This window comes from Onychostoma macrolepis, chromosome 25 (genome assembly GCF_012432095.1).
Source record: "Onychostoma macrolepis isolate SWU-2019 chromosome 25, ASM1243209v1, whole genome shotgun sequence".
NCBI classification, from domain to species: domain Eukaryota; kingdom Metazoa; phylum Chordata; class Actinopteri; order Cypriniformes; family Cyprinidae; genus Onychostoma; species Onychostoma macrolepis.
In genome coordinates this window covers 11117544-11145149 of record NC_081179.1, presented here as the reverse complement: position 1 = coordinate 11145149, position 27606 = coordinate 11117544, and the positions used below count along the sequence as shown (strand labels likewise).

General features: G+C 35.3%; 1 protein-coding gene across 2 annotated transcripts in view; it reads right to left on the bottom strand.

The window, feature by feature from the left end:
- Positions 1 to 27606, bottom strand: part of tead1a (TEA domain family member 1a) — a 40418-nt gene that overhangs the window by 11158 nt on the left and 1654 nt on the right. For both annotated transcript variants that reach the window (XM_058768057.1, XM_058768056.1), the window contains exon 3: positions 15926 to 16180. In XM_058768057.1, the coding sequence (XP_058624040.1) occupies positions 15926 to 16127 (202 nt within the window). In that variant the 5' untranslated portion in view covers positions 16128 to 16180. The remainder of the gene's footprint in view (positions 1 to 15925; positions 16181 to 27606) is intronic.

Sequence of the window (27606 nt, the reverse complement as noted above, 5' to 3'; positions counted from 1 at the left end):
TTTACATTGTTTAAACAAATTATTTAAGTGAATTGATTCATTGTTTTGCTTTAGTTTGCTACAAAACTTCAGTATTTGTGACCCAGGACCACAAAACCAGTCTTAAGTGTCAATTTTTCAAAATTGAGATTTATACATCATCTGAAAGCTGAATAAATAAGCTTGATGTATGGTTTGTTAGGATCGGACAATATCTGGCCAAGATACAACTATTTGAAAATCTGGAATCTGAGGGTGCAAAAAAATCTAAATATTGAGAAAATCTACCGTACTTTAAAATTGTCCAAATGAAGTCCTTAGCAATGCATATTAGTAATCAAAAATGAAGTTTTGATATATTTACGGTAAGAAATGTACAAAATATCTTCATGGAAGATGATATTTACTTAATATCCTAATGATTTTTGGCATAAAAGAAAAATCAATAATTTTGACCCATACAATGTAGTTTTGGCTATTGCTTCAAATACACCCCAGCGACTTAAGACTGGTTTTGTGGTCCAGGGTCACATTTAAGGTTACACCATTACACCAGTAGTGGCGACTATAAATGCATATTAAATACATACATGAATAATAATATATTCACAAAGAAAAATACATACATGAAAAATTAGCTTAACTGTTATACAACACAAACTAGATCTGTCAATCGATTCAAGCTTTTAATTATCCAGATTAATTATTTTTTTATATATAATAAACACAATTAATGGTTATACCAAATGATAAAGGATGAAGATAATTCAAATACAATGTTACAATATTATGGCAGACGTGTAAATCATTGAATAGACTAAAAGTGGCTCTGAAGTCAAAATATCCTTTGTTATATTGGTAACACTTTACAATAAGGTTCATTAGTTAAACATTAGTAAATGTATTAACTAACATGAACTAACCATGAGCAATACATTTGTTACTGTATTTACTAATCGTCGCTAACGTTAGTTAATAAAAATACAGATGTTCATTGTTAGTTCATGTTAGTTCACAGTGCATTACCTAATGTTAACAAGATTTTAATAATGTATTATTAAATGTTGAAATTAACATTAACAAAGATTAATAAACGCTGTATAAGTGCAGTTCATTATTAGTTCATGTTAACTAATGTAGTTAACTAATGAACCTTATTGTAAAGTGTTACCGTTATATTTTCATATCATTTAACATTAGCCTCACTGTTCTACAACTCAAAGTAATTCATATTAAATTAAAAATTAATTAAAAAATTAATTAAAAAATTAATCAAAATTATGTTTAAGTTAAATTTCATTAGTTCATTTTAAAAATGATAAATTGCACTAAATTAACACTAATAAAATGCAATTTACATGATATGGCAGAGGCAAAGATTATCAGTGCATAACAACTTTATTGTCTATTCCTCACATATTGAATTAAATGTTTTTTTTTAAACATATTTAATCACAGTAAATTAGCACTGATATGACAAGATTATCAGTGTAACATTAGCCAGTCACTGTCCTACAACTCACAGTAAACTAATCTAAATTAAATTAAATTAAATTATTTTTAATTAAATGTCATTAGTATAATTTAAAAAATATATAAATTTTTTTTATTAATTTATTTAAAAAATATGAATTGCACTATATTAACATTAAAAATGCAATTTAAATGAGATGGCAAAGGCAAAGTTTTCAGTGCATAAATTTATTGTCTATTCCTCCTTAATCCTATGAAACAGAATTTAAGAACACTTGAAAGATGGAGCTATGAAAATATATTGTGGATATGAACTACTGAGCTTATAGTGCTTTTAGAAGCTTGACAGTCTCTAGTCACAATGTATTTTCATTATATGGAAAACAGCTGTGTGAATCTTCCACAAAACATCTTCTGTGTTTCATGGAAAAAAGACATGTTGGAACGTCATGAAGGTGAGTAGATGATTTCATTTTGAACTAGTCCTTTAAGGACAATATCTGACCGTCAGCCAACAAACAGCATCAGGGTATTTTCTCCAGCTAGCCTTTACCCAACGTGCCTGCAGTGTAATCTCTTCTAACCCAGACCTGGGCCTCCCTATTCTTCCAAACACAAACACGCGTGTACACACACACACACACACACACTCACTCACTCACTCACTCACTCACACACACGCTCTGTACGCTCACAATGCGGGCATTCATGCACACTCCGCTCTCAGATCAAAGACACTCCAAACGGCCAGCTGTAAGCATGCTTACTGCTGCATAATTCATTCTTTTCAGTCACTTGAAAACATGCTCAGCTGGACTTGGCAAACCTGCAAAACAACCTCCAGAGAGAAAGGGGACTTACAAGGACAGAGAAAGAGAGAGTGAGAGAGCCTGTCGACGAGTGCTGAGTTTTGAGAGTCTCCCCTGTGGAGTTTGGTAGACAAACCAAAGCATAAACTAATCAAAGAGACTAGCTGACTCTCAACAAGAGATCAGATAAACAACACCATCATCACAGAATTACTGAATCTCAGCTGATTATTACTCAACACTCCCTGGTGATAGTATGAGAATTTTTTGTTTTATATATATATATATATATATATATATATATTGTTTTTGTGTGTGTGTGTGTGTGTGTGTGTGTATGTATTATAAAATTAGATTTATTTAATTCTTTACTATATATATATATATATATATATATACACACACACACAGTCATGGCCAAAAATATCAGCACCCTTGGTAAATATGTTTAAAGAAGGCTGTGAAAATTAATCTGCATTGTTAATCCTTTTGATCTTTTATTTAAAAAATCTAACCTTTCATTGGATAATAAGAATTAAAATGGGGGAAAATATCATTATGAAATAAATGTTTTTCTCTAATACACAACACAATTATTGGCACCCCTAAAAATTCTTATGAGTAAAATATCTATGAAATATAGATACTCACTCATTCATATTCACATTTTTGAGCACTACAGGGTGATTATGAACATGAAATTATCCAGCCATGGCTTCCTGTTTCACAGAAATATAAATAGTAGGGAAAACAAAGCCCAAATTCCCTTAATCATGCATCACAATGAGAAAAACCAAAGAATATATTTCTGATGTGCAGCAAAAGATAATTGAGCTTCACAAATTAGTGAAGTGGCATTAAGAAAAGAGCTAGAGCAGTGAAAATTCCCATTTCCACCATCAGGGCAATAATTAAGAATTTCCAATCAACATAAAATGTTACGAAACTGCCTGGAAGAGGACGTGTGTCTATATCATCCTAATGCACGGTGAGAAGGAGAGTTTGAGTGGCTAAAGACTCTCCAAGGACCACAGCTGGAGAATTGCAGAAAATAGTTGAGTCTCGGGGTCAGAAAACAGCACCTACAACACAAGTTGTTTGGGAGGGTTTCAAGAAAAATTCTCCTCGGTCATCCAAAAACAAACTCCAGCATATTCAGTTATCAGACACGACTGGAACTTCAAATGGGACTGGCTTCTATGGTCAGATGAAACTAAAAAATTGCTTTTTAGCAGCAAACACTCAAGATGGGTTTGGTGAACACAGGGATAAAAAGTACCCCATGTGTACAATGAAATATACTGCTGTATTTTTGATGTTGTGGGCCTATATTTCTGCTGGAGGTCCTGGACGTCTTGTTTAGACACATGGCATTATGGATTCTATCAAATACCAACAGATAAAAAATCAATAAGTGACTGACTCTGTTGGAAGTCTTATAATGGGCCATGTTTGGATCTTCCAACCGGACAATAATCCAAACACAAACCTCAAAAACAACACAAAAATGGGTCACTGAGCACAAAACCAAGCTTCTGCTGGCCATTCCAGTCCTCTGACCTGAACCCTGTAGAAAATGAGTTGAAAATTAATCGTTGACAGTATTATATATATATACATACACACACACACACACACACACACACACACACACGCACATACATACAGTATTTACAGTATATATACACTATGTTATTGTTTATTATTACTATTTATTATTATTAACACAAAATGGAAATGCATATATTTTTAATTACATATAAATTATATTAATATTATAACTAATATAAAAATGTTAAAAAGAAAGTAATAATAATCATCATCATCAATCTTATTATTAAACAATAATAAATAAAAATGTATTAGTTAATAAATAATTAATATTAATATTACAATAGTAATTATATAATACATAACATATTTTATATATATATATACACACATACACACACACACACTATTTGTACACAGTTTTTACATTATATAATATATATAGTTTATTAATACATTAATATTACACTAATTGTATATATTTAAAGTACATTTAGCATTTTATATTATACATGGTAATGTTTTATTATGTGTCATATTAATTATATGTAACTATATAATATATAAATTATAATTAATTTAATGAATAATATAATATATATATGGCTGACAATCCACCAATAACAGGACATCTGAATCATCTGATGACTCAGCAATATTGTTCTCTCAGAAATTTGTTCAGGTTTGGTGATGACTCACTCAACAACAGTGAATCATTTAAAATGAGTGATGACAAAAATGTTAAGAGCAAACACAGGGTTGAGAAACACTTGCAGTTGAGTCTCTGACCAAGAACAGTACAAGATGAGGTTTACCGGATGCACTGGAATTAGCAGTAAAAAAAAAAACCCAGCGAGGGGGTCGATGGCATTCCTTTATAGTGGCATTACAAAAGTGTTGATGTTATGCTGGTGGAGGGCAGGCCACAAAAGCCACCGAGGATGTGGTGGGTTAAAGGTCATCAAATTACAATTTCAGCTTGATCAGCATAAAGTAAAGCAGCTCTGAAGAACACCCACTGTTTGCAATTAAAAGCGAGCTGATAAATGGACCTCACACTGACGCAGGGTTAACCTCAGCGTGTCTTCAGAGGGGAAAGATGCCGCCAAAAATGGGGCTCGTCAATCATTGAGCGCTGACAGCTTTCTCTGCCATCAGTCTCTTCCAGCAAACTAAATGAAAGCATATGATTTATGCCGTGATATCCAAACCTGAATTCTTCAATGTCTAACAGGGACAACTGAGTCAAAATGAGATTTCTGTCAGCATTTACTCACTCTCATGTCATTGCAAACCTGTATGTCTTACATTTTGCTATGTTTCTCACACAAATCTATCATATGGCTTCAGAAAACTTGGAATATAGTGCATGTTTTATATAGTGAGAATGCTTCATGTTTTTGTGTCCTTTTTGAAACTTTAAAACATTGATGGCAGTCTACAAAATCTTTCTTTTGTGACCTGTAGGAAAAGAAAAGTTGGTTTGAAATGACATGAGGGTAAAGCCCGGTACACAGCAAGCCGACGCCGATGAACTAGTGGCGACGAAAGCAGACTGCGGGGTCGGCTCACGTCGGCAGCGGCTGGGTCTAAAGTTGCCCTGACACAACAAGCCGACGCTGTACACCAGACGGCCAAGTAGCACGTCCGTTCTGCACCTTTCTCACGCACTGGTTGAACAGCCAATCAGAACGATCATATGGCCCGACTGACCGACGAGCTCCGACACCGATTCAACATGTCAAATCAGTTGGAAGAAAGCCGACAAGGACCAACTTCAGCCGACGGCGCGGAACACACTGAGAAAACTTAGTCGACCGACGAACAAAAACTTCCCGACGGCCGACCGTCGGCTTGGTGTGTACCGAGTGGCTTAAGTGATGACAGAAGTTTCATTTTTGGGTGACGTCAGAAGCTGAGACACGTGGCTCACTCACTCAAGTTCATGATATGGCAATCATCTTGTCAACTAAAATAACTCTCAGAAAAGTGATGACATTGGATAAAACCATTTGGTTCACCTCACAAATCTTTGTGCATTTGAAATGACCCACAAGTATCGGGGTGTTGGTCTCAGGGCAGGACAGAAACCCTGAATCTCTGGGACAATGGCTCTGATGGATGACTCTGAGGTCTCAGGCTGCTATTAGAATCACAATGGCCTAAACTAACAGTACAAAGACTTTCTGCAGGAGGTCCATGACTAAGGAATGACGAGTCCAAACTGAGACTATATTCTGAGCAATATTCATAGCTGATTTCCATGGGCATCATAGAGATCGATAATTTATCAGTAGGTTTACATTATATTTTAAGCAACAGAACACAACAATAAAGAACAGAATAGAATGATTATAGATATAATTTTCAATAATATTAAAATCTTGAAACAGGCATTTTGCATCAAAATTTTAAAAGCATCTCTAATTTATATTGTTATATAAGAATTGTATATTTCTGTATTTTTGTCATTGTTTACTTGTATTTAGCATTTTTGTGACAGTAAATAATAATAACAATAAAAATATATTCATTGTTGTTGTTTTTATTATTATAGAAAGTTTATGTAGTCTTTCGTGACATTAAATAACAACAACAAAAACAACAATGATTGTAATAATAATAAAAATATAGTTAATTGTTATTAACATCTAAAAACTAAATTTAATTTAATAGATATAAAAATAAACTAAATTAATAATATTATATTTTACGAACATAAAATGCGTTATAATAACTATTTAATATTTATTGATTATGGCATAAAACATCAACAACAACAACAACAACAATAATAATAATAATATATCAGTTAATTGTTTTATCATATAAAAAACTCAATTTAATTTAATAATTAATTTATGAAAATAAAATGTGCTATAATAGCTATTTAATATTTAATGATTATGTATAATACATCAACAATAATAAATGTAATAATAAAAAACTACAGTTAATTGTTATTATCATATACAAAAAAATTAAATTTAGTAATAATACAAATAAACTAAATTAAATAAACTAAATATATTTTATAGACATAAAATGTTTTATAATAACTATTTAATGATTATGGTATCATTTATATTTATTAAATTACGATTAGATTTTTATGTGTAACTGAAAACAGATATATGTGACAGATCAGTTAACAACTATGCACCATAATATTTTCCCCACAAAAATAAAATGTCCCAAAACCATCACCTCAGCCATCTAAATTCAGAGAACTTCTTTCTGAACAACTATGATATAAATACACAGCTTACACACACAGAGGTCTGATTCTGACAAATCAAGGTATTCTGACTTGACTGTCCAGTCACGCTAACAGACGCATCTACCTGCTCATTTAGTGCACGAGCATGAACAGTGAGGAACGACAAAATGCCATATGGTTATAAGTAAAGGTCAGCCTCCAAAAGCAGATGGTGGTCTGAACAATCCCCTCTCTGGGAGTCAGTCAGCTTAGACTGATACGATCTGCAAGCTCAATGCAGGTGTTTCCCTGAGAGCAGGACCGAGGGGTGCGGCCAGATAAAGCCATTCACACACACACACGCCTGCTACCATCTGATTAGAGTTAGCCAGCTGTCCTCTGTGACGGGTAGAGCCCGTAACACGATGACACCCCTCCGTCCGCAAACCATTTTCAGAGGGAGGGTCTGAGAGGAAATTCAAGGCCAGATGGCAAGAGACCGTGACGGACAGTCTTTTCTTTTCCAGTGGACACCCCCCACACCCCTCATCCCGCCAAAACCGCTACGATTATTTAGAGAAATCAGTTCTGAGAGGAAAGTCACGGACATGATCAGATGGACCAAAATTATACTTGATAAACTTGAAAACAATAAGGTAAAAATCAAATATATTCAGTAAGCCCGGACACCACTATGACTTTTCAGGTCAAACTTTATTCCTAAAGCACATTTAAAAACAACAAAAGTTGAACCAACCACTATAAAATTTAAGAATAAAGTTTAACCTTTAAAAGGGCAAAATAATATTACTTATTAGTTATTATTATTATTATTACTATAATGACAAGTTACAAAATTCAGCATGAACATTCTTTAGAACCAAATTTGAAGTGAAAATGAAAATTAATTTTTTTATTACATGTTTCTGGTCTTTTTGTGTGCAGTTTATCAAGAAAATGCTTTGCTTGGCTTTTATAAAAAATAAAATAAAATAAAATAAAAAGCAGTTTATCAAAGCAATGTTTCTCTTTGTAAAGTTTTGTAAAAATAAAATAAAATAAATGCATTTTATCAAAGAAATGCTCTACTTTGTACGCTTTTATAAAAATAAAATAAAACAAAATGCAGTTTATCAAGAAAAAGTTTCTCTTTGTAAGCTTTTATAAAAATAAAATGAAATTAAAATGCAGTTTATCAAAGAAATGCTTCTCTTTGTAAGCTTTTATTAAAAATAAATAAATAAAATGTAGTTTATCAACGGAACTCCATCGTGCGCGATACAGAGAGCAGTAAACACATATTACAACCCATGTAGAGACAGAAATTACATGCAGTCACATAAATAACTAAACTAAATGGCTATTTAGTAATAAAACAACAAGGTAACTGGGGGGTGCACTGAAAACGGATTCTGGATGTTTCACTGTCAAACAGAAGGAAGCACAGCAAGTAGGACAGGGCTTGATGTTAAAAGCCGTGAAAGTGTGTATACGTATGAAAGTCCAGTACTGAAAGAGCTCTAGAACGCTGAAAGCTCCTCTTCCTGCGATAGAAAAGAAACTGGAAACACAGAGTGGAAGGACTCAGTTTGGAGCTGTTTTCTTTAATGGGAGCAATTAAGCATGCTTCCTGTGTGTGCGTAAAAGAGAGAGAGAGAGAGAGAGAGAGAGAGAGAGAGTGAGAGAGAGAGAGAGAGAGTGTGTGTGTGTGTGTGTGGACATGCAAGTGAGAGCAAGTGTGCTTGTCTGACTGTGTCCTAACATGGTGCGCTGGCTGGAAACATCACACCAGCCTGCTGGAAATCACACATGGAAAATCCAAACAACCCCAAATGACCTCTCGCTCTCTCCCTCTCAAACTCTATAATCCCTTTCGCACCGCTTTAGTTCCAGAACTAAAAGTACAGTACTAAAGTACTGAGACGATTTTGCGCGAACTATTTCCAAGTAACGTTACCATTTAAAGGGTTGCATTCGCACCGACAGTGGGTACTAATAAGTGACGTAAGCTGGTCGACAGCGACGTCATTTGTGCGCGTTCAACAACGAAAACAAAGAAGAACAACGTTAACAACAGGAGGATGGAGGACGCTGTGATCGGAGCTGTGTTGTTGTTGTGTCTTGCGGGGTTCACAATAATGGACATGGAATGTCGACGTAACTTATACATCAAGCGATTGAAAGATTGGAAAAGAGTTCAAAATGTTCAAAAGTGCCTGCACTTCAGCGTCCGTCCATCTATCGCTGTTCTCCATTCTTGCGAAATATAAGTTGATGCGATGTTTACACAGTATGTGTTTACACAGCGTTTTAAATCATGGCGGGTGAGGGCGTTTTCATACGCGTTTAGCCAATCGGCGTACACTTACGTCACGATAGTTCCTATGGAACTGTTTTAGAACTTTAGTTTTCTACTCTGAAGCAGGAGCTAATTAGTTCCTCCAAACGGAGTTCCGGGAACTAAAACAGTTCCTAGTTCCCGCGGTGCGAACACGCCAAAAAGTGGGTAGTTCCACAATTAGTTCGGGTACTATGAAAAGGTTCCTGCGGTGTGAAAGGGCCTTATCTCACTTTCTCCCTCATTTTGTTTTGCTTGATAAAGTTACTGTCTGCAAACTTCATGAAAGGTGAGCTATAAATTGAGTTTGTTTATCTGCCAAGGTAAACTTGACAACCAAATGACTTTTAGATTGAAGAGAGAAACTTGTATAACAAAGGCACACTAACTGAGCTAATGTGTATTTAAATGTGATGATGATCACTTACCAAAATAAGATGTATGGTCTCAATTATTCTATTTTTAAGAGCCCTTTTGCATTTGTAGCAACAGCACAAAATATTTTGGAGTTGAAGTCTTGTTCACAAGCAACTTTTTCCACCATCACCATCATACAGTTTTACAGTAACTGCCACTAAAAAATGTTTTTTAAAAAGCCTAGGGAAACATTGCTTTATTGTCATATCATCAATATTCTGACTGTCAAATCGCAAAAGCTGCAATATAATTAAATACATTTCTGAGTAAACAAATGTTTCAGAGTGAAGCGTAGCACTGTGTTCATTTACACACAAGATGCTCATGATAATATTATCTCACAGTAAATGCTGCAAAAATAAAATTATTATTATTATTAATAGTAGTAGTATTTTATTACTAATACCAGTATTATTATAAATAAACAAAAATAAAATAAAATAAAATATGCATCTATAAAACAACTTTCCTCTTTGGATGACATCACAGAGGCTGTTCAAGTTTCAAAATAATAATAATAATAATAACAGTAAATACTAATAATGAAAATATAATAATATATACAATAATAATAAAAAAAATTAAATTGTATTTTAAAATCATAATAAATTCTAGTCAAAAGACATCACCCCCAAATCTCGCTCATTTTGCTAAAATAAAAAAAAATTACAATTAAAAAATAGAATATATCTATAAAGCAGCTTTTAAATAAATGAAATTAAAATAAAATATAAAATAAAATATGCAGCTCTAAAAAAAACATTCCTCTTTGGATGACATCACAGGCTGTTCAAGTTACAAAATAATAATAATAATAATAATAAATACTACTAATAAAGAAAATAATAATAATAAACTATCTAGTCAAAAGACATCACCCCCGAATCCCACTCATTACTAAAATAAAATAAAATAAAATATGCATCTATAAAATAACTTTAAAATAAATGAAAACAATTCTAGTCAAAAGACATCAAAAATCTTAACTGACAACAAATAAGTCAAAATATTTCAAAAGACCTCAAAAATCATTCATGCTTCACATACAAAAACATGACCAGTTAAAAAAAAAAAAAAAAGATTTTCAGTGCAGAAAAGAATAAAATACACTAATGATGAACAAAAGGTTTTTTTTTTGTTTGTTTTTTTACAGCTCCCACTGAGCAACAATAATGTGTATTATGCGGCTCAAGGACTCTCTGTAACATGATATCAGTGTCTGTTTCAATCACTCATCCGTCTCAAACAGTTAAGAGGTGTGAGGATGAAGCATGCTGTGTCCTGTCTCCTAACTGGCTCTCGGTGAGGTAACATCCAGGCCTCTCACACCTATCAAAGCCAAATGAGAACATTAATGCGCTTCAGACAGGACTCATTTCTTGTGTCCATACGGTCTTCCGGGAGTCCGTAGCTCCTTGCACTAAGCCCCTTTTTCAAATTCACACGCCGTCCCTTGAGAAACATGATTAAACTCTGTACCTCTGGGAAAGAAAATGGGGAAAATTGCTCCACGGCCCCATTTTATGCAACACAAAAGAAGAAAAGCGCAGGTTTAAAGTGGGAATATACATAGTTCTTTCGTAGACCTTGAAAAGTGAAGACTTTTTTAAAAACGCCCCACATCCAGGGACCTCCTCTGGAGCACAATACAGCCCTAAACACAAAAGCAATGTCCTGTTTGATTCTGCAAACACTTCTTTCAGATAACACCTGTTTCCCACCTGAGTCCCTCCTTTTCCATCGAACCACATCTCACACTGACAAGCTTCCTGCTCATTTATTATTATGTAAGAAAGTCTTCTGTGTGACTCTAAACATACCCGTAGGTGGAGGTGTGGCGCTTTGTCATTCAGAACTGGGATTTTGTAAAGGTTTAAAACATAATCAGATGTTTAAGCGCAGTGAGTAAGCACTTATGGGTGTATTACAGCTATAATTTTCAGTAACACCATCTCACTTATTTTAAAACTATTTTAATAATGATTTTCAAATCACAAGAGATAAAATCTAATATGACAATAACATATTTTTTGGTTATGAAAGTGTACTGTTCAATCAAAAATCATCATAATTTTTTTGAGCTGTGGTGCTGACGTGGGCAACATGAATTTGAATCTGGCTCGCAACATTGATTGTTTTCTCCTTAACTTTACGTTCGCCTATTTGGGAGGTGCGAAACCACAGATTTGCAAAATCAGCTGGTTTATGGCCAGAACAACTAGTTTTAGTTGACCAATCTGTTTTAAGGAAATCCTAAATAATTAGGTTTGTTTTTAGGTAGTTTTATTCACATCAGTTGGACACTTTATTAGGGGGTGTTTACATTAAACATGCGATTTGTTCCATAACTAAATAATCATCATTAAAAAACTAAACAAAAAAACAAACAAACATAAACAGTACCATTATATAACTGATTATAAATAATAATATTAATAATAATAAAATATATAATTAATCAATTAATGATAAGTAAATAAAAAAAATAAATGTATTATTTATTTATTTTATTCTAAAACTACTGGACTTTACTAACCCCAATATATTCATTAAAATTGTTAGTTCGTATAAATAAAAAGAGAGGCAAAAAGGCTAAAAGTATAATCAGATTTTTCATTGATTTAAATGAATGTGTATGTCCATTGCTTGTCTTTCATCTCTGAAAATAAACAAAAAATACCTTAAGAAAAGAGTGGGGGCTTGTTTTGTGATTTTGGATCGCCTTTTCATGTACTTCTGCTGATGGCAGAGACTCAACGGCATACTAGTTAGCCAGAACAGAATGACGATAACTCCCATAACCACGAGTTTCCCCTGGGGAACGTGATATAGCCCAAACTGGCACTAGAGTCTCAGAGCGGGTCTGTTATCCCATTGTTAAAGACACAGCTTAAAATCACAGTATTTCCAATCCTCCGAGGCACACATTATATTTCACAAAGCCCATCACTGCCTGAGCACACCAGTCTATTCATAATTTTACACTCACAATTTGCCATTATGAAATGCAGAAAGACATGGTGCTGTAAGGTAAAATTAGGAACGAATCAGGCTCTGTTTGCATGAATAGAGCTGCACACAAAATGTCCTTTAAATTAAATGAAATAAAAGGTATTTTGCACTTTAACACACCCAGCAAGCACAAATACGGCACTGAAATACCCCTCAAAGAGTGCAGCAACTGAATAGCATTAATTTCAGGTTTTTTACTTATTTACAAACATACGCTAAACATCTTAAAGCAGATTTACATAAATTTCAAATTATAAGTCATAAAAACATATGCTAAATGTGCTTGTCTGACAGTAAATACTTCAAAAATGACATTTTCAGAATGAAAATAGGTCCACACATAACAAATTAATGGCAATAAACAGTGTGGCTACTTATAAAATAATACAAAAAATATATATATAAAAAAATAAATAAATACACAACATGATAATTTACGATCAAATAATTTTATTATACAAGAAGAAAGAGACTATTGACTAGGGTGGGTGATTTGACCAATATCTTATATCACGATATGAGTAATTGTATTCCACAATAATGATATCTATATCACGATATAGTTATTTTTGCTTTAAATTGGGTCCTTATAATATAAAACATTTTTTGTGCCCATAGCAATTTCATAGTTCTTGCCACCAGTGTCAATATCACAAAAAACTAACTAATACTAGCCTAAAAAAACTCAAGCTCACTAACTGTCAGCGATTAAATAAGAATAAGAAACTAACTATAAGCAACAGGACAAAAAACTACAGTAGAACAAATAAACAAGAAATGCTACATACAATGTATAAAGTCATCAAATTAATAAAAATACTACATATTCTTCACTGTGTAAATTAAATATATTTTTCTTCTTATTAAAAAGTTACAAAAGTTAAAGTTAACCAATAGCAGTGTTTGATTAACATAAATGACAGACAGCAGGAATATTATACTGCTGTCACTTTAAGAGCTTCCCGGATCCAATATATATTTCTTTCTCAGCTGTTTGCTTTCACTCGCAAAGACAGTCATTTTACTAAAATATATATACGACCACAGAATGGCCAAGTATGTTGTGCTTGCAAACGATACAATACATTTCTTAAGTGCAGGTGGATATGGATTCTGGAATATAAATCACTTGAGAAATATTAATTGGCTAAGATTATGTTAAGTCCTCACAGTATATCCCCTCAGATGTGAAACCAGTGTGATTAGATCTTTCTTTCATCGAACCCAGCGGGGGACTGTCAAATCTACTTATGGCATGCTTTCTCTGCCTGAAATAAGTACTAGCAAAGCAGAGCCAAATGGTTTGTGATATCAGAGTCGACAGAGAGGGCACTAATCTCACAAAGGAGAAAAAAAAGATAAATATCATGCAACAAACAGTTAAATTTACACTAAAAAAAACAGAAGAAAGAAAAGATTTGTGGGAAAAACAAGTGTTTTGTTCACCTGTGAAACCACATGGCAGCTGCCACAGCGCTTTGTACCATATATAGCAAAAAACTTGAACTCTTTGTCTCGAGTCCAGTTCTTGTGCCTCTCTGAGGCTAAAGAGCCCCTCAGGTAAACAGTGAGATAAGCTGAGCCACGACACAAGGAAAAAAATTACATATTGTTTTGAAATGAAAGGCGGTTGCTATAGGGATGGCTGCTAATTAACCACACGGCGCTGGCAGACCTGGAGAGCGACAGGACTGGGGACCGGGATCTTGACTTGTATGGGTCTGTGATAGGTACGTGCAGATAAATTAAATCTCAGTTGCTATGGACGATGAAATAACGAAGGTGATGGCAAGTGCGAGGCTAAGGAATGCTACACGGACAGCAGCGTAGGAGGTGACAGGTTTGCCTCAGCGACCCAAGAAACCCCCCACGAACACCAGCCAATTTATTTAGAAGGAAATGCCTGAAGAAAAAAACTACTGTGGTCATGGGAACAAACAGGTGTCTGTTGGGAAAGAAATGTCCTTTTTTGGCATTTAACTTTTTTAATAAGGTTCAATTTGTTAATATTAGTTAAAACACTAACAATGAGCAACTATTTATTAATGTAGCCTAATGTATTATTATTTATTTGGAAAGGTTCTCAAGTCAGGATTCGAACTCGGGACGCTTGTAGTGCAATTGCGCAATACGTCGGCACACTGCCCACAAGGCATTGGGCGGAGACCCTTATTGTAAAGTTTCACCAAGGATTTCAAAGGAAAGGTTTCAAAGGAACAGTATAGCATGGTGCTTGCAACATCAAGGTTGTGGGTTCGATTCCCAGTGAATGCATGACTTAAACACCTTGAATGCAATGTGAGTCGCTTTGGATAAAAGTGTGTGCCAATTGCATTAACATAAATGTTTTAAAAGAAAAGGAAATTGGAAAAACGCAAAGGAAACGGCAAGTTGGATTCGAACCTGCATCCCCAGGCGGGCTGCAACCATGAAAAAAAAACTTTAGAAATAGCAGCGCTTTTATGATTTATAAGCTTGTCCACGTTTTCCATCATGCATCTGGTTTGGTTTCCGAGTTGTACCTAATAAAGACAGCTGGATACAAGTCCAAGCAGTGTGAGGAGGCTTCATTGTGGACAAGGCCAAGAGCATGTTCAATATCCTAAGAGAAAAGAAAATCAGTATTCCCTCTTTCCATGACATCAGCCCAGCCGGGAGTTTGAGGGAGGCGTGGAGGGGAGGGGGGAAGCTTTGGGGAATGAGGTGGGGGGGAATTGGGAGCGCAGCTGGTGTCAGCCGCACGACCATCTGCTCCTAACTAATGGTTCACGCTGACTTTACAACAGAACCCAGGACAGCCAGCCTGCTCCACCGCCTGGCCCGCTGGAGTCCCGTTTTTCCAGTTTCAGAGGCCCGACGGACCTCATCGTCTCACCCTGAGGACAAACAACTAACAACTTCCCTGAGAACTTTCTGATGAGCCTGTTCCCCGCCAACCTCAACAAACAACTCACGATTGCGAGCAGTCAAAACAAGCTGCAACAGCAGTCATAATGTTACATAGCTAGTCAAAATACGTAGGTCTGTTTGTAAAACCTCTATATTTAAAGTCAATTTGATTTCAAAGTTGAGCTCATTTGGTTGGTTCAATTCAAACTTGAAAAGCTGGTCTGGTTTGTGTGAACTCAAGCAGTTTTTTCAACTCACCATACATTTTCCCCTCATCAGACAGGATGATTTTCCGTCGTCCGCAGGGTGGGTAGATGGCCAGGGCCTCCTGGAAACTCTGCTCAATGTCAGGACTCCACACACCCTCAGCGTCGTTGTCCATGGGCTTATCGGCCGAGTCGCTCATCCTCTCGATATCCTCGCCGGCACTTTCACTGCCGCTCCAGCTGCTGGGATCCATGGCAACAGCTGGGATCTCGGAGCCCGAGCCTGGAGAACTCTCGGCACACTGACCTGGGAAGAGCAACCATTAAAAAAAACAACCATGATTGGTCTTGTTTAACTTTCTGCAAAGAGCTAAGATAAGTCTTTGTAAACACAACAATTCAAGCAGGGGTGAACAGGAAGAAAAATTAAATTATAGAATTACCATATTAGTTTATTATGCTATTTATAATGGTTTTTCAAGATACTTCAAAGAATACCATAGTATTACCATAATGCGATCATTATGCAGTACAAAATCATAGTAATTGACTATATTATTTATAAAAATTCATTTTTACTTGGAATAAAATAAATGTATCTCATTGATACTACAAAAACAAAACAAAAAAAAACTGAAAAACTGATCAAATGTCATGACTCATTTTTCATCAAGATTTTCATCCAATCAGATGCTCTCTAGAATAAGAATGTCCCACCCCTAATAACAACTTACTAGCAAATCATGGCTCATGGCTGTGACATTATAAACTCTATTGGCTACTTCAAACTTCCTGTTTAAAAAGGAAATACATTTATGCAGGGAAGAAAACTGGGCCTGTTAAATAATGCCATTGCATCTTCAAAAATGGCATTTACAACTTCACACAGTGAATCTATTTGTGGTTTGGAAATGAAAAATAATAATTAACGCTGAGCACATTAAATACAATTAAAACATTCTCTCATCACTCATAAAAAACATCAAACCAAAAGCTAAAGATCAACACATGATTGAAAGCCCATGAAGGAAATGAGAAAACACATAAGCCACGCTAATTTAGGAGTGGCACTTAGGCTAAACCAAAACAGCTGCTGTCTTAGAAGGGAACACTTACAAGCTGGCAATGATGTCAGACCAGCTTTTAAATTTGTGGTAGAAGATTGCTGAATGACAAATGTTGATCCTGTAGCTTAAGAGAGAGAGTGATTAACCCAAATCACTCCTATAAGTCACTGTCTTTAACATTAGCGCCACACAGTATGTTTCATGTTAAAGGAAAATTGCTTGCGCAAAAACGCTGCGGCTAATCGCAATCTCATTAGAACCATTACGCTACAAATCAAGGAAACACTGCAACAATCTGGCAGAAAATCACATCCAATTGCAGCCAAATTCTCAAATAAACAGCCAAGAGCGCTACGACATCAAACGCATGTCTGCGTATGACTTTGAGGTAAACCATGAAGTGTTAAAACCATACAAATCTCATCTAAATGGTCACACAGAGTGATTGCAAACTACAAAACTTGAGTCACGTCTGGCCTAGCGGCTACGCTAATTGGGGAAATGCCCAGTCAAAACATTGCTGCCTATTGTAGAAGCACTACCATGTGTTTCCTGTCAAATTTGAGAAGGCTACACTTCACAATGTGTTAATGTGTGTCTACAAAGTGTTGGAAACTTGTGAAAAAGATGTATACTTCAGAGTATATATTATACTTTAAATTGATATTAAATGCAATCAGCTGAATATTAGAGCATTTTGACATAATTAAGTAGAGATTATGGGATCTTAATTTCATAATGTCTTCTATTGTCTTTGAAAAGTGGTTAAAGTTTATTACCAAATATACTGACAAGCATTTATGGTAAATCTTTAAAACCAAATCTATACTTTAATGTAATTTCTATTAAAACTTGCATGTCATGTGATTAAATATATTTGTAATTGCACATTTGTAATGATGAAATTCTAATTTAATACATTTATTGGCTTTATATATAATGTCAAATAACACACTACAGTTAAAATTATAATCACGTATGTTACTGAACACTTAAAAATAAGTTAAATTTTTTACAGCAGGACAAAAGATTTCACAAAGCCCATCACTGCCTGAGCACACCTAATGCTTTACATTATTGTAAATTTAAATTATCTATTTAAATAACATTGCAAGTATAGTTTTTTTAAAGTATAATTTTAAAAGTCACATTCAATACAGTTAGTGCACTTTCTTTTTGTCTCCAGCTATTCTAATTGTGAAAGCTTACAATATAATTAGCTGTATATAAAAATAATATCATCAATTGCAAGTCTCCATTTGGGTAGCTAAATGTGTGTGAAAAAGTGTGTGACTGGGTGTCTCACTAACACTTCACAGTTGTGAATGTTTCTTTTTTTGCCATACTAAATGCTGACGATGGTAAAAAAAAAAAAAAAAAAACTCACTCGTACTGCTGAGAGAGAGTGATAAAATTTGTGCATGCTGCAAACTGCTAAATGCTTGCTCTCTTAAACATCATCTCCCTGACTTGGAGATGAACTCAACTGTAATCACTTCCAGCACAGTCATGTGTGCACTTTTGGCTTTGCCCACAATTACACTGCAATCTGTAGTTTTCCACTTCTGGCGAATCATGGAAACACTTACCGAATACAGTATTTGTACATTCAGTGCACTATATCAGAGTGCAAACATTTTAGTTGAGCTTTATGCGTCTATTTCATGCCAAGGTTTTCTTTCATGCAAATAATCCCTGATCTTGCGCATTACCAGCAGACCAAACCAGAAATACATGCTATAATTACATGTATGGTAATATCTCGGATATCTGAGAGATTCTACATGAGTTTTGAATTAGCATCAACAAAAGCAGGATGGTGGTTTGGCCTGCAGAAGATTAAAGAGAGCCTGAGTGTGATGGTTTAATCGGAGAGAGAGAGAGGCGGCTCTCGACACACCACACATCCTCCCTGTAATTTACAAGACTTCACACTTCAAAAGAGAAAGAAACTCAATAAGAAAGAAGCTGTATGAAAGGCAAAAGAAAGAAACTAAAGAAAGAAATAACCTACTTGTCTAGCAAGGAAGGCTGACTAATCGATTAATTGTCCAACAACCAACTAATCGATTAGTGGAGTTGACTTATTTCTCATGATTTTTCCTGTATTTTTAGTATTGATATTTTTAGCAGCCTGTTCACACAAACAACAATAACTATAATGATAACTGTAAAGTTTTAATAATCATAAAATAGTTTTATGAGAATTGTCCACAACTCAACTATAACGATACCGACACAGAGTATCATTGGAATCATTTTAAGAATTTTTTTTTTCCAGTTAGTAAATTATTAAAAACCCTGACATCCAGTCAGAATCCACTCAACTTTAAAGAGCTTGATTTAAAGCGGCAGATGAAAAAACTGGAGCACGCTCTTATAATAAACAGAACGCTATCGTCCGTTGGTGGTTAATCTGGATGTTAATCTAGTTATCGCTACAGTTATCGTTTTTGGTATGAATGGGCCTTTAGAGTAAGGTTTTAATTGGCATGGCTTTAATTAGCATATCTATTAGCTTGCAATGTTGTAGCTGTTGCATAGTAAAAAAAAATTATTTTGAAAAAGTTGCGTTTTTTAATTCATCCACTTTAAATTGGTCTTCAGAGAGAAGTTGTTGAGGAATTGTATTGCAAACTGTTTTATGAGCATCCCACCACCGGCGTTAAATATTTAAAATTGGAGTGGCAAGTTAAAAACAGTACAACTATGCATCTTAAAGGAACAGAATGCTAAAAAAAACTATTACCATTTACTCACCCTTGCGTCGAACCTGAGAAAAAATGTCAGTGCATGGGGACAAAAAATGAAAAATTTTTCAAAATATTTTCTATTGTGTTTCGTAACAGAAAGGATTGGAACAACATGAGTGTGAGTAAATGATGGCACAGTGAACCATCCATTTAAACTAAACACATCGTGCATCACAATCAAGTTCTCTCAAAAAAAGACACTTGCACAAGCCGTCAGCTTTGGACGAATCTGTGTGTTTCGTAATGTTTGCATATGTAACGTCCCATAATTCCTGACTGTGAGGCGGGCAGTGGGTCCACCCGGGCGCTTCTGCTGTAGTAGAGTGCCAGTCAAAGCCAAGATGTTGTGACTGCTGCAATATGGCAGTGCTTGATGCTGGAGAGCGCAGTGCTTGTGCCGGGGCCTCAGTGGCAGATGGAAGGCCGAGATTAGTCATGCAACAATGTACTGTGGTCACACTTACAATACACTTCACCCTCCAGGCAGCCTCAGCCAGCCAAACGAAAGGCATGGGTGCGATCCCGCACAAACTGGGAGGCACACATCCACCCCGGGCAGCTGTCTCATTCCCTCTGGTCTACTCGCGCTGCCAACGGATGAGGGTATCTCACAGTATACGCGCATACGCTTGTGTGTGTTCATGTCCACGGGCGAGAACACCACTAAAGCGCCAGCTTGTTGTAATTAAATGTAATGATATGTATATGAGTACAGACTGTGTTTGCGTGGGGTCTGATTTGTGTCGCAATGCTAGCGAACTCTCCTGCATGTGTCTAAATCACAAAATCTGCTTTATTCGATTCCAAACCATCACGCTGAGCTCTTTAAAGCATTCACGGGAGCCTCTCGCTCTCACTTCATTACCAAATGAAGCTGTAATCGAACCGCCCGGCTCTCGTCTGCACATTAGCGGCTCCCTATTGATGAAGTTGGCAGCCGGGTCGACAGAAAACCACTACATTTCCGCTCGCCTCCACTTTGCGGCTTTGGTTAGTTTAAATGCATTAAAGAAACGGTTTACCAGGAATTATAGTCGTACCTTGTGTTAGATATTTGTAATTGCACTGTGATTAGTTAAAGGTAAGTAACAACTGGACTGTTTCTGTGCACATACTGTTTCTCTAGGCCCCAGTTTTTAGAGAAAAAAAAGAAGATAAAGTTGAAGTTGAGAAGGGGAAAAAAATTACAAAATATATTCTAACAGAAAATATTATAATTACTCTGCATTTATATTTGTTTCTACACAACATTAGAATTAAAAAATTAGAATTAAAACAGTTTCCATTTTATTAAAATGAATTTGCATATCACTTATAACGCTTACACACACATACATATATCACATATATATGATTCATAATCATTTAGATTTAGAATTTTGTTTTGTGATATTTTCAGTGTTACGTGTAGAGAGGAAAAAAAATAAGATAGTTTAAATGAGATAAATGTGCTGAAAAATGAAAAATCTAAAATTAAACAAAAAAATATAAAATAATTATTTTTATTTATTATTATTATTATTCAATTATTTTCATAAATATAAATAATGTTTTTCATATTTTGGCTTTAATGCAACAATGAAGCTAAAGAATAATAATAAAAAATAATTGATTTTTTTTATATTATTTTTTTTATTAATATTTACGACATTCTAAATAATCCAGTATACTTTCAAATATATAACTGCCTTCATATTTTCAAAGGATCCTCACATTTGGGGGTCCTTGCCACTGAAAAGTTGAAAAACTCCTGATATATACACATGTAACAAAGGTACAACATAAAATATTTGTTAATTATGTCAATGAATGTTCATCTCAGCAACCTGAAGAGACAATAGTGAACAAAAACGATCTGATTTCAGTGTACAATAACAGAAAAAAAGAAGAATAGTTGTAACCACTACATGCTCCATTCAATTAATCGAAACGAATGGCTGCATTAACCCTCGTAAGCCTATTCCACTTTCATAACATGAGCTACATAGGACATAACGGAGAAGGCTTATTAAGTTATTAAGTGAAGACATAATGAACGAAGGGTTTTCATATATCCAGTGTCTGTAAGTGATCGCAAAGAGCCTTCCTCCAGTGCATTTCTAGCGGTGACACGAGATGCATGCACAATGCTATTAGTCTCTATATTACTCTGTCATCAGCCAGGAAATTCAATTAAGAATGACCTAAAAATCCCTTCTTTCAGACTTTCTCTGAGAGAGAGAGGCTTTTGCATTTCAATGGCATGTGTTGTATAGCGGCCAGCACATCTTGTACTGTGATTGTCAGTGTAGTATTTGCTTAGATGAAACCGTGTCCTTTTATTTCTGCGGAGGAACCACGCCAGAGAATCCTTCCTCAAAGAAAGACTGCCAAAAAAAAAAAACATCGGAGGAAGACGTCTTGAAGATGCAAGAAATGTGAAGGGTTCTAAAGAAAAGGGCCGTGGATCCTATTCAGAAAGATATGCAAAGAATCATCTTTAATCAGAAAAAAATTCAACCTTGTAATACATTTTCAGTGCCTTCATCTCTATAACCTGGCATGTGCTTCAAATTAATTATTCGTCATGCTGACGACTAAAGCGGGGGTCTTACAAAACATGTAAGTCTTTGAGAAGCCATCCTTGAGATGACATTTTACAAATCTAAAGATGTACTATCCATGGCTTCATTCAACTGAACAGAAACTGCACAGCTTGGCTCACTTGCTCCCCAGGTTATGACTTTATTCAATGCAATTTTGGAGGTCATACAAACCCGCTAATATCCAAGCGAAAATATGTCTGTGAATTGCACCGCATGGACTCCTAAGGGGCGGCAGGCATGTAAGCACCGTTGTTATTGCTTTCCCCGTGGCTATGTAATCCTCTCAACCAAGTGCTAATGACCCAAAAGTGACGGCTGGACTTCTGGAAAGTTATTGTCGAGTGGGCAGAGTGGGCAGAGAAAGCTGGCTTGACCAAACAATAATGCTAGGTTTTGGTTTTGCGCTCACTTTTATTCAAATTTAGCAACATGGAATCAGATGCAGCGAGTGTAAAAGAAACAAATCTGATTTACAAAAGTAAGATGTGTTCCAGGATCAACATCCTTTGTTGGTTCTGGAACAATATTCCTATCTTAACCTGCCCTTAAAAATCAATGAGTGGTTGAGAACAATGACTAGTATTACATTTCTGGCTGATACAGATAAGCTGATTATTATTTTCATTTTAAGGCCAATATTAAAATTTTATTCTATTTTTGTCTATAAATAAATAATTGAATAAAATAATTTTAAATGTTACGTGAATTTAGCCATCACAAAGTGTCAAAAAATAAACTTTAATGGCAAAGGTAATTCGAATATAAAAATAGAGGAAATGAGCTTGAACAATGAATACAATATGAATCTGTAAAATTATTAGTTTTTTAAATCAGTTTTAATATCGGCCGATAACCGATAAATGGATGATATTAAAACTGTATATTATTGCGTCTAAATAAATTTAAAATAAACACTAAAATCAATCCATGTAAACGCTACAATAAATGTAGGCATCACAACATTGTAATGTACAGTATTAAAACAGATATTTATTTCGTGTTTAGCTAAAGATTTTATTTAACAGTATTAAATGATTAGTGTTTTTAAAGAATAAGTTTAAGTGAGATTAGATGACGGCAAAGGCCATTTAAAAATAATAATAAAGGAAATGATCATGCATAATTAAATATAAATATCAATATAAAAAAAGTTTAAAAAATCCTCTAATAAATCTCTAAAAATCCCTTCAAAAAAGTCAAACAAAGTTATGGCGATAACGATATAATACGATATATTGTGCATCCCTAATTAAAACAAATGTTACATCACCTAATTAACATTCATGAGAAAGACTGCCACAGATATTATCAGTCACCTCCACATTCCTAAAATCTAATTGGTTGCTATAAGAACACTGATTTAAGACCATGTCCTACTTAAATGACCAAATTCAGTCGCTACAGTGCCAGAGGCCATATACAAAATCCACTTCCTTGAAGACAGTCCAGGAGTGGACCGGCTTCCTCCCCGGTATTGTGGGGCAGAAATGCTCTGTGATCACTCCACAGGCTCTATTCTTCTAAAGCAGGCTATTTTTCGCTGAGTCAGACCCTGCTATTATCCGATGCCTTCCTGGGGTGCCACACTCCCCACGCTGTCCCACAATGCCTCCTCCAGGAAATGGAAGAGACGACGTGTTCAAATAAGTGTGAGCTCCCGAGAAGCATGACCAGTGTTTGCTCATAACCTTTCCTGACCGTCCAGCAGGGGACAAATACATTTACTCCAAAGGGTGCCATGAACCGCACTTGCTTCCTGATTTACCACAGATACGGTTTCGCGCAGAGAACACAGACGGTTCTTATAAACGCAGAAGAAAGTCTTTTCAAAACTCTCAGTACATCTGATCAAATTCTATCAAAACAGAATTGCTCGCCCTTTCTTGGCATCTCCTGAAATCCATCTAGGACACAGCGGTGTCTTTTTTTAATCTACTGTCCTAACAGGAAAAAGAAAGCTTTTGTGCCTTGTTTTTTGTTAGTTCTGTTCAGGAGCAGGTCTCTATTCACTATTCTATCGTTACATGGAGGTATTTTATGATCAAGGTACTAACTCTACACTGAAATGCTATTTAAACAGGTGCATAAATGGTAAACTTGATGAAATAAAAGAAAGACAAACTGTAAGACCACCTCTGATTAATGCTGTACGGGAGGTGTTTAACTGGAACTCTGAGGTTTGCGTTTATGTCAGGAACTGACTCATTTAGTGACTGATTTCACTCTGACTCTCCCTAAGCTGTTGTTCTGGCGTTTCCACTGAGCTGAGGAAAAACAGATTTTATGATAATAAAATAACATGCACAAAGAAAAGCTCTTCTGTTCTCAAAGCCATGATCTATACACACAATAAAAACATTATTATGTGTATTCCCAGAACATTTCAACTGTTTTTAGTTTGCTTTTCTTCCGTCTCTTTTACTGTCCTTTTCAGGATCAATCGATCTATCTATCTATCTTTTTTTTTTTTGACGCAGGCATGATAAAACTTATCCATTTATTTATTTATTTCACTTTAAAATGTACTAAAATGTATTTGAAATACATTTGTTTCACACTAAGTATACATTTACATATTTAAGTACTATTTAAGCAACTGTACTTTTAGTATACTAAACTGCTATACTTAAAGTCTGCTAAATTGGAACGACTAATTTTGTACTTAATGCACTTTAATTGTATGGAAGTACTGAAGTCCAACTAAAGATATACTGAAGTACATTTGATTGAGCTAAAATGCAACTATTGCAAGTATACTTTAGGTACACTTTAAATATCAATTTAATTATTCAAAGATCACACAATCCTCATCAACTTTTCCATATTCTATTTCTTTCTTTCTTTCTACTTTAGTTCACTCAAGAAAGATCCATCTGTCTGTTTCTCTATACGTTTCTTTTTTAATTCAATCAAATATCTGCTTGTCTGTCTATATTTCTGTATATATGTCTATTAATCAGTCATCTTGTTCTTCCAAGGACAATAAAACCTTTCCATAATCTATTTATTATTTTGTTCCCATTAATTCAATCAAGTAATCAGTTTGTCTATCTATAGCTATAGTATCTATTTGTTTCTTTCGTAATCCATTCAAAAACTTTTTCTTTTTTTGTCTTCTTTCGTAAAACAAGTACAACTGGTCTATAATCTGTGTATTTCACTCAAGTCTCTGTTTTTGTTGTTTTGTTTCTGAATTCACTCAACAACTTTTCCATAAGCTAAATCCAGCAACATTTACAAGCTAGCTAAAAGGGCGTCCAGCGATCATCTCGGGGCAGACGTGCTGACGTCAGTGGCAGAGTTCCAGTAAGGGTCTCTCTCTGGCTGTCCTTGGTCTCGTGGAGCGGTGGGCTGTGTGGAGAGAGCGGTCCTTTTGTGACAACAGAGTTTACCTCAGGGCACGGCGTGGGCCTCCTGCTGCCCCGGGCCACAGAGGACACCCTATTGTTCCTGTGTTCCCTGAACAAAGCTGGCCACCCGTGCCCCTGCTACACACAGTCCCACTGAGCCATTGTTCCGCTGACAAACTCTCAACCCAAATTTCATTACATATGAATTTTCCTTTGTCGCCCCTTCAGGCCCCCCTCTCGCGTTTTGCTCCGACAAATCTTTTCGGGGTTTCGTATTCCGCCCCCTCCTCAAACCAGTTATCATACAAGACTTGTTATTATGCATGCCAAAAGAAAAGGATGAAATGGCAATGAACACATGTAACTCGCAAGACAAATGTTACATTATTCTGTAATCTGGTCAAATTTAGCACCAGTCTACGCCAAAAGCTTTTTTTGCAGTAAATTACAAGTCCACATTTTCTCCCTTAGATAAGCCAAATTTATATTTCCTCATACAATACAGATCATAAGCACCTGTTGCTTAAATCCTTGGCATCTTCACCTCGCCTATCTGAACTTATTTCTAAAAATACAGCAATGCTCAAAAAAACTAGGGATTATTTTTGACCTTTCATTACGAAAAATCTAAATATCTCACAATGTTGATGACAAATGTCTGACTGAAAGTATATTGAAATATACTTTTTTTAATGAAAATCTTAATCTTAGCATTTCCCCTCACAAAAAAAAACAAAACAAAAAAACAATAACTGCATTAGATCAAGTCAAAAATGTACATTTATTTCCTGCTAAAATTGTATGGAAAGCAAAGGTACATTAATCACAAGTGCCTAACTATTGTACTTTGGCTATGTAAACAGTCTCGCCCTCCCTAAACTTACTCAATCACCCTCTTTGCATAAAAAGACATGTAAAAGAAAGGACAAAATGCAACATAATGGTGTTGATAAGCTAAATAACCAGATAACATCGAGGCACACACAAGCCATATGGTGCCTCCACCACTATCGCCTGTTGCTGGCATAACAATGGAGTTGGCTAGACGGTGAGTGGCAGCAACAGTCAAACAAATGGCCGTTCCTCTGAATTAGCCCAGCGCCAGAATGAATACACACAGTTTAGCATCTTTCAGCCTACAGGTGCGCTTAAGTGGCAAACCAGATGTCAGCATGGGAGCGGGACTGTTTGTGGAGTAATTCAGCCGCTCCACGAGCCCCTGCTTCAATAACAGCAGGAACAATGAAGGGCCCCTTCCCCCATTTTCCCACAATCCCGTGCTCCCAGAGGAAGCCCTGTCTACTGAATCTGGCACATTTTTTTCCTCTTCTGACAAAGTTTCAGAAAGAGAAAACAGATAAATTAACTAACTGCGTCAACTGGTTCTCTCCTTCTGAAAGGTTATATTACAATGTTATACATCAAGTTCATTTTTAAAGGCCATGTTTTAGTTACACAAAAACGTTTAGGTCACATATATGCTTATAATAAGATATATATAAGATACTTATTAGGTTTTGATTCAATTATGAATGAAAACTGTCACAGATACTGTTTTTTTTATCAGTGATATGCATTGTTTTGGATTGTGAGAATTGGTGTTTCAGTTTTAAAAGGGTCTCTACTTTGTTTACACAAGTTAAATAGACTGGCAAGTCAAAACAGCAACACAATAGTGAAGGGGGTCGATCTAATCTGAGACAACAAACCACTGTCAGACAGCAGTGGGAGAGGGGGAACAACAAACAACAAAAAACTAATAATCCGTCTTCCTCTAAAGTACTGTACTACAGTATAAGGCTTTTAAATGAAAGTGTACACTCATTTATTAAACTTTTCACAAAGCCGAAAATAAACACTTTGCACAAAATTAAGTCCAGTAAGTTACTTTAACGCTTAACATTTTGTCTATTACATGTCAGATACATACTTTAAACTGAACAAAACACAGTCTTACTTTATTGGAAAACAGCAATAA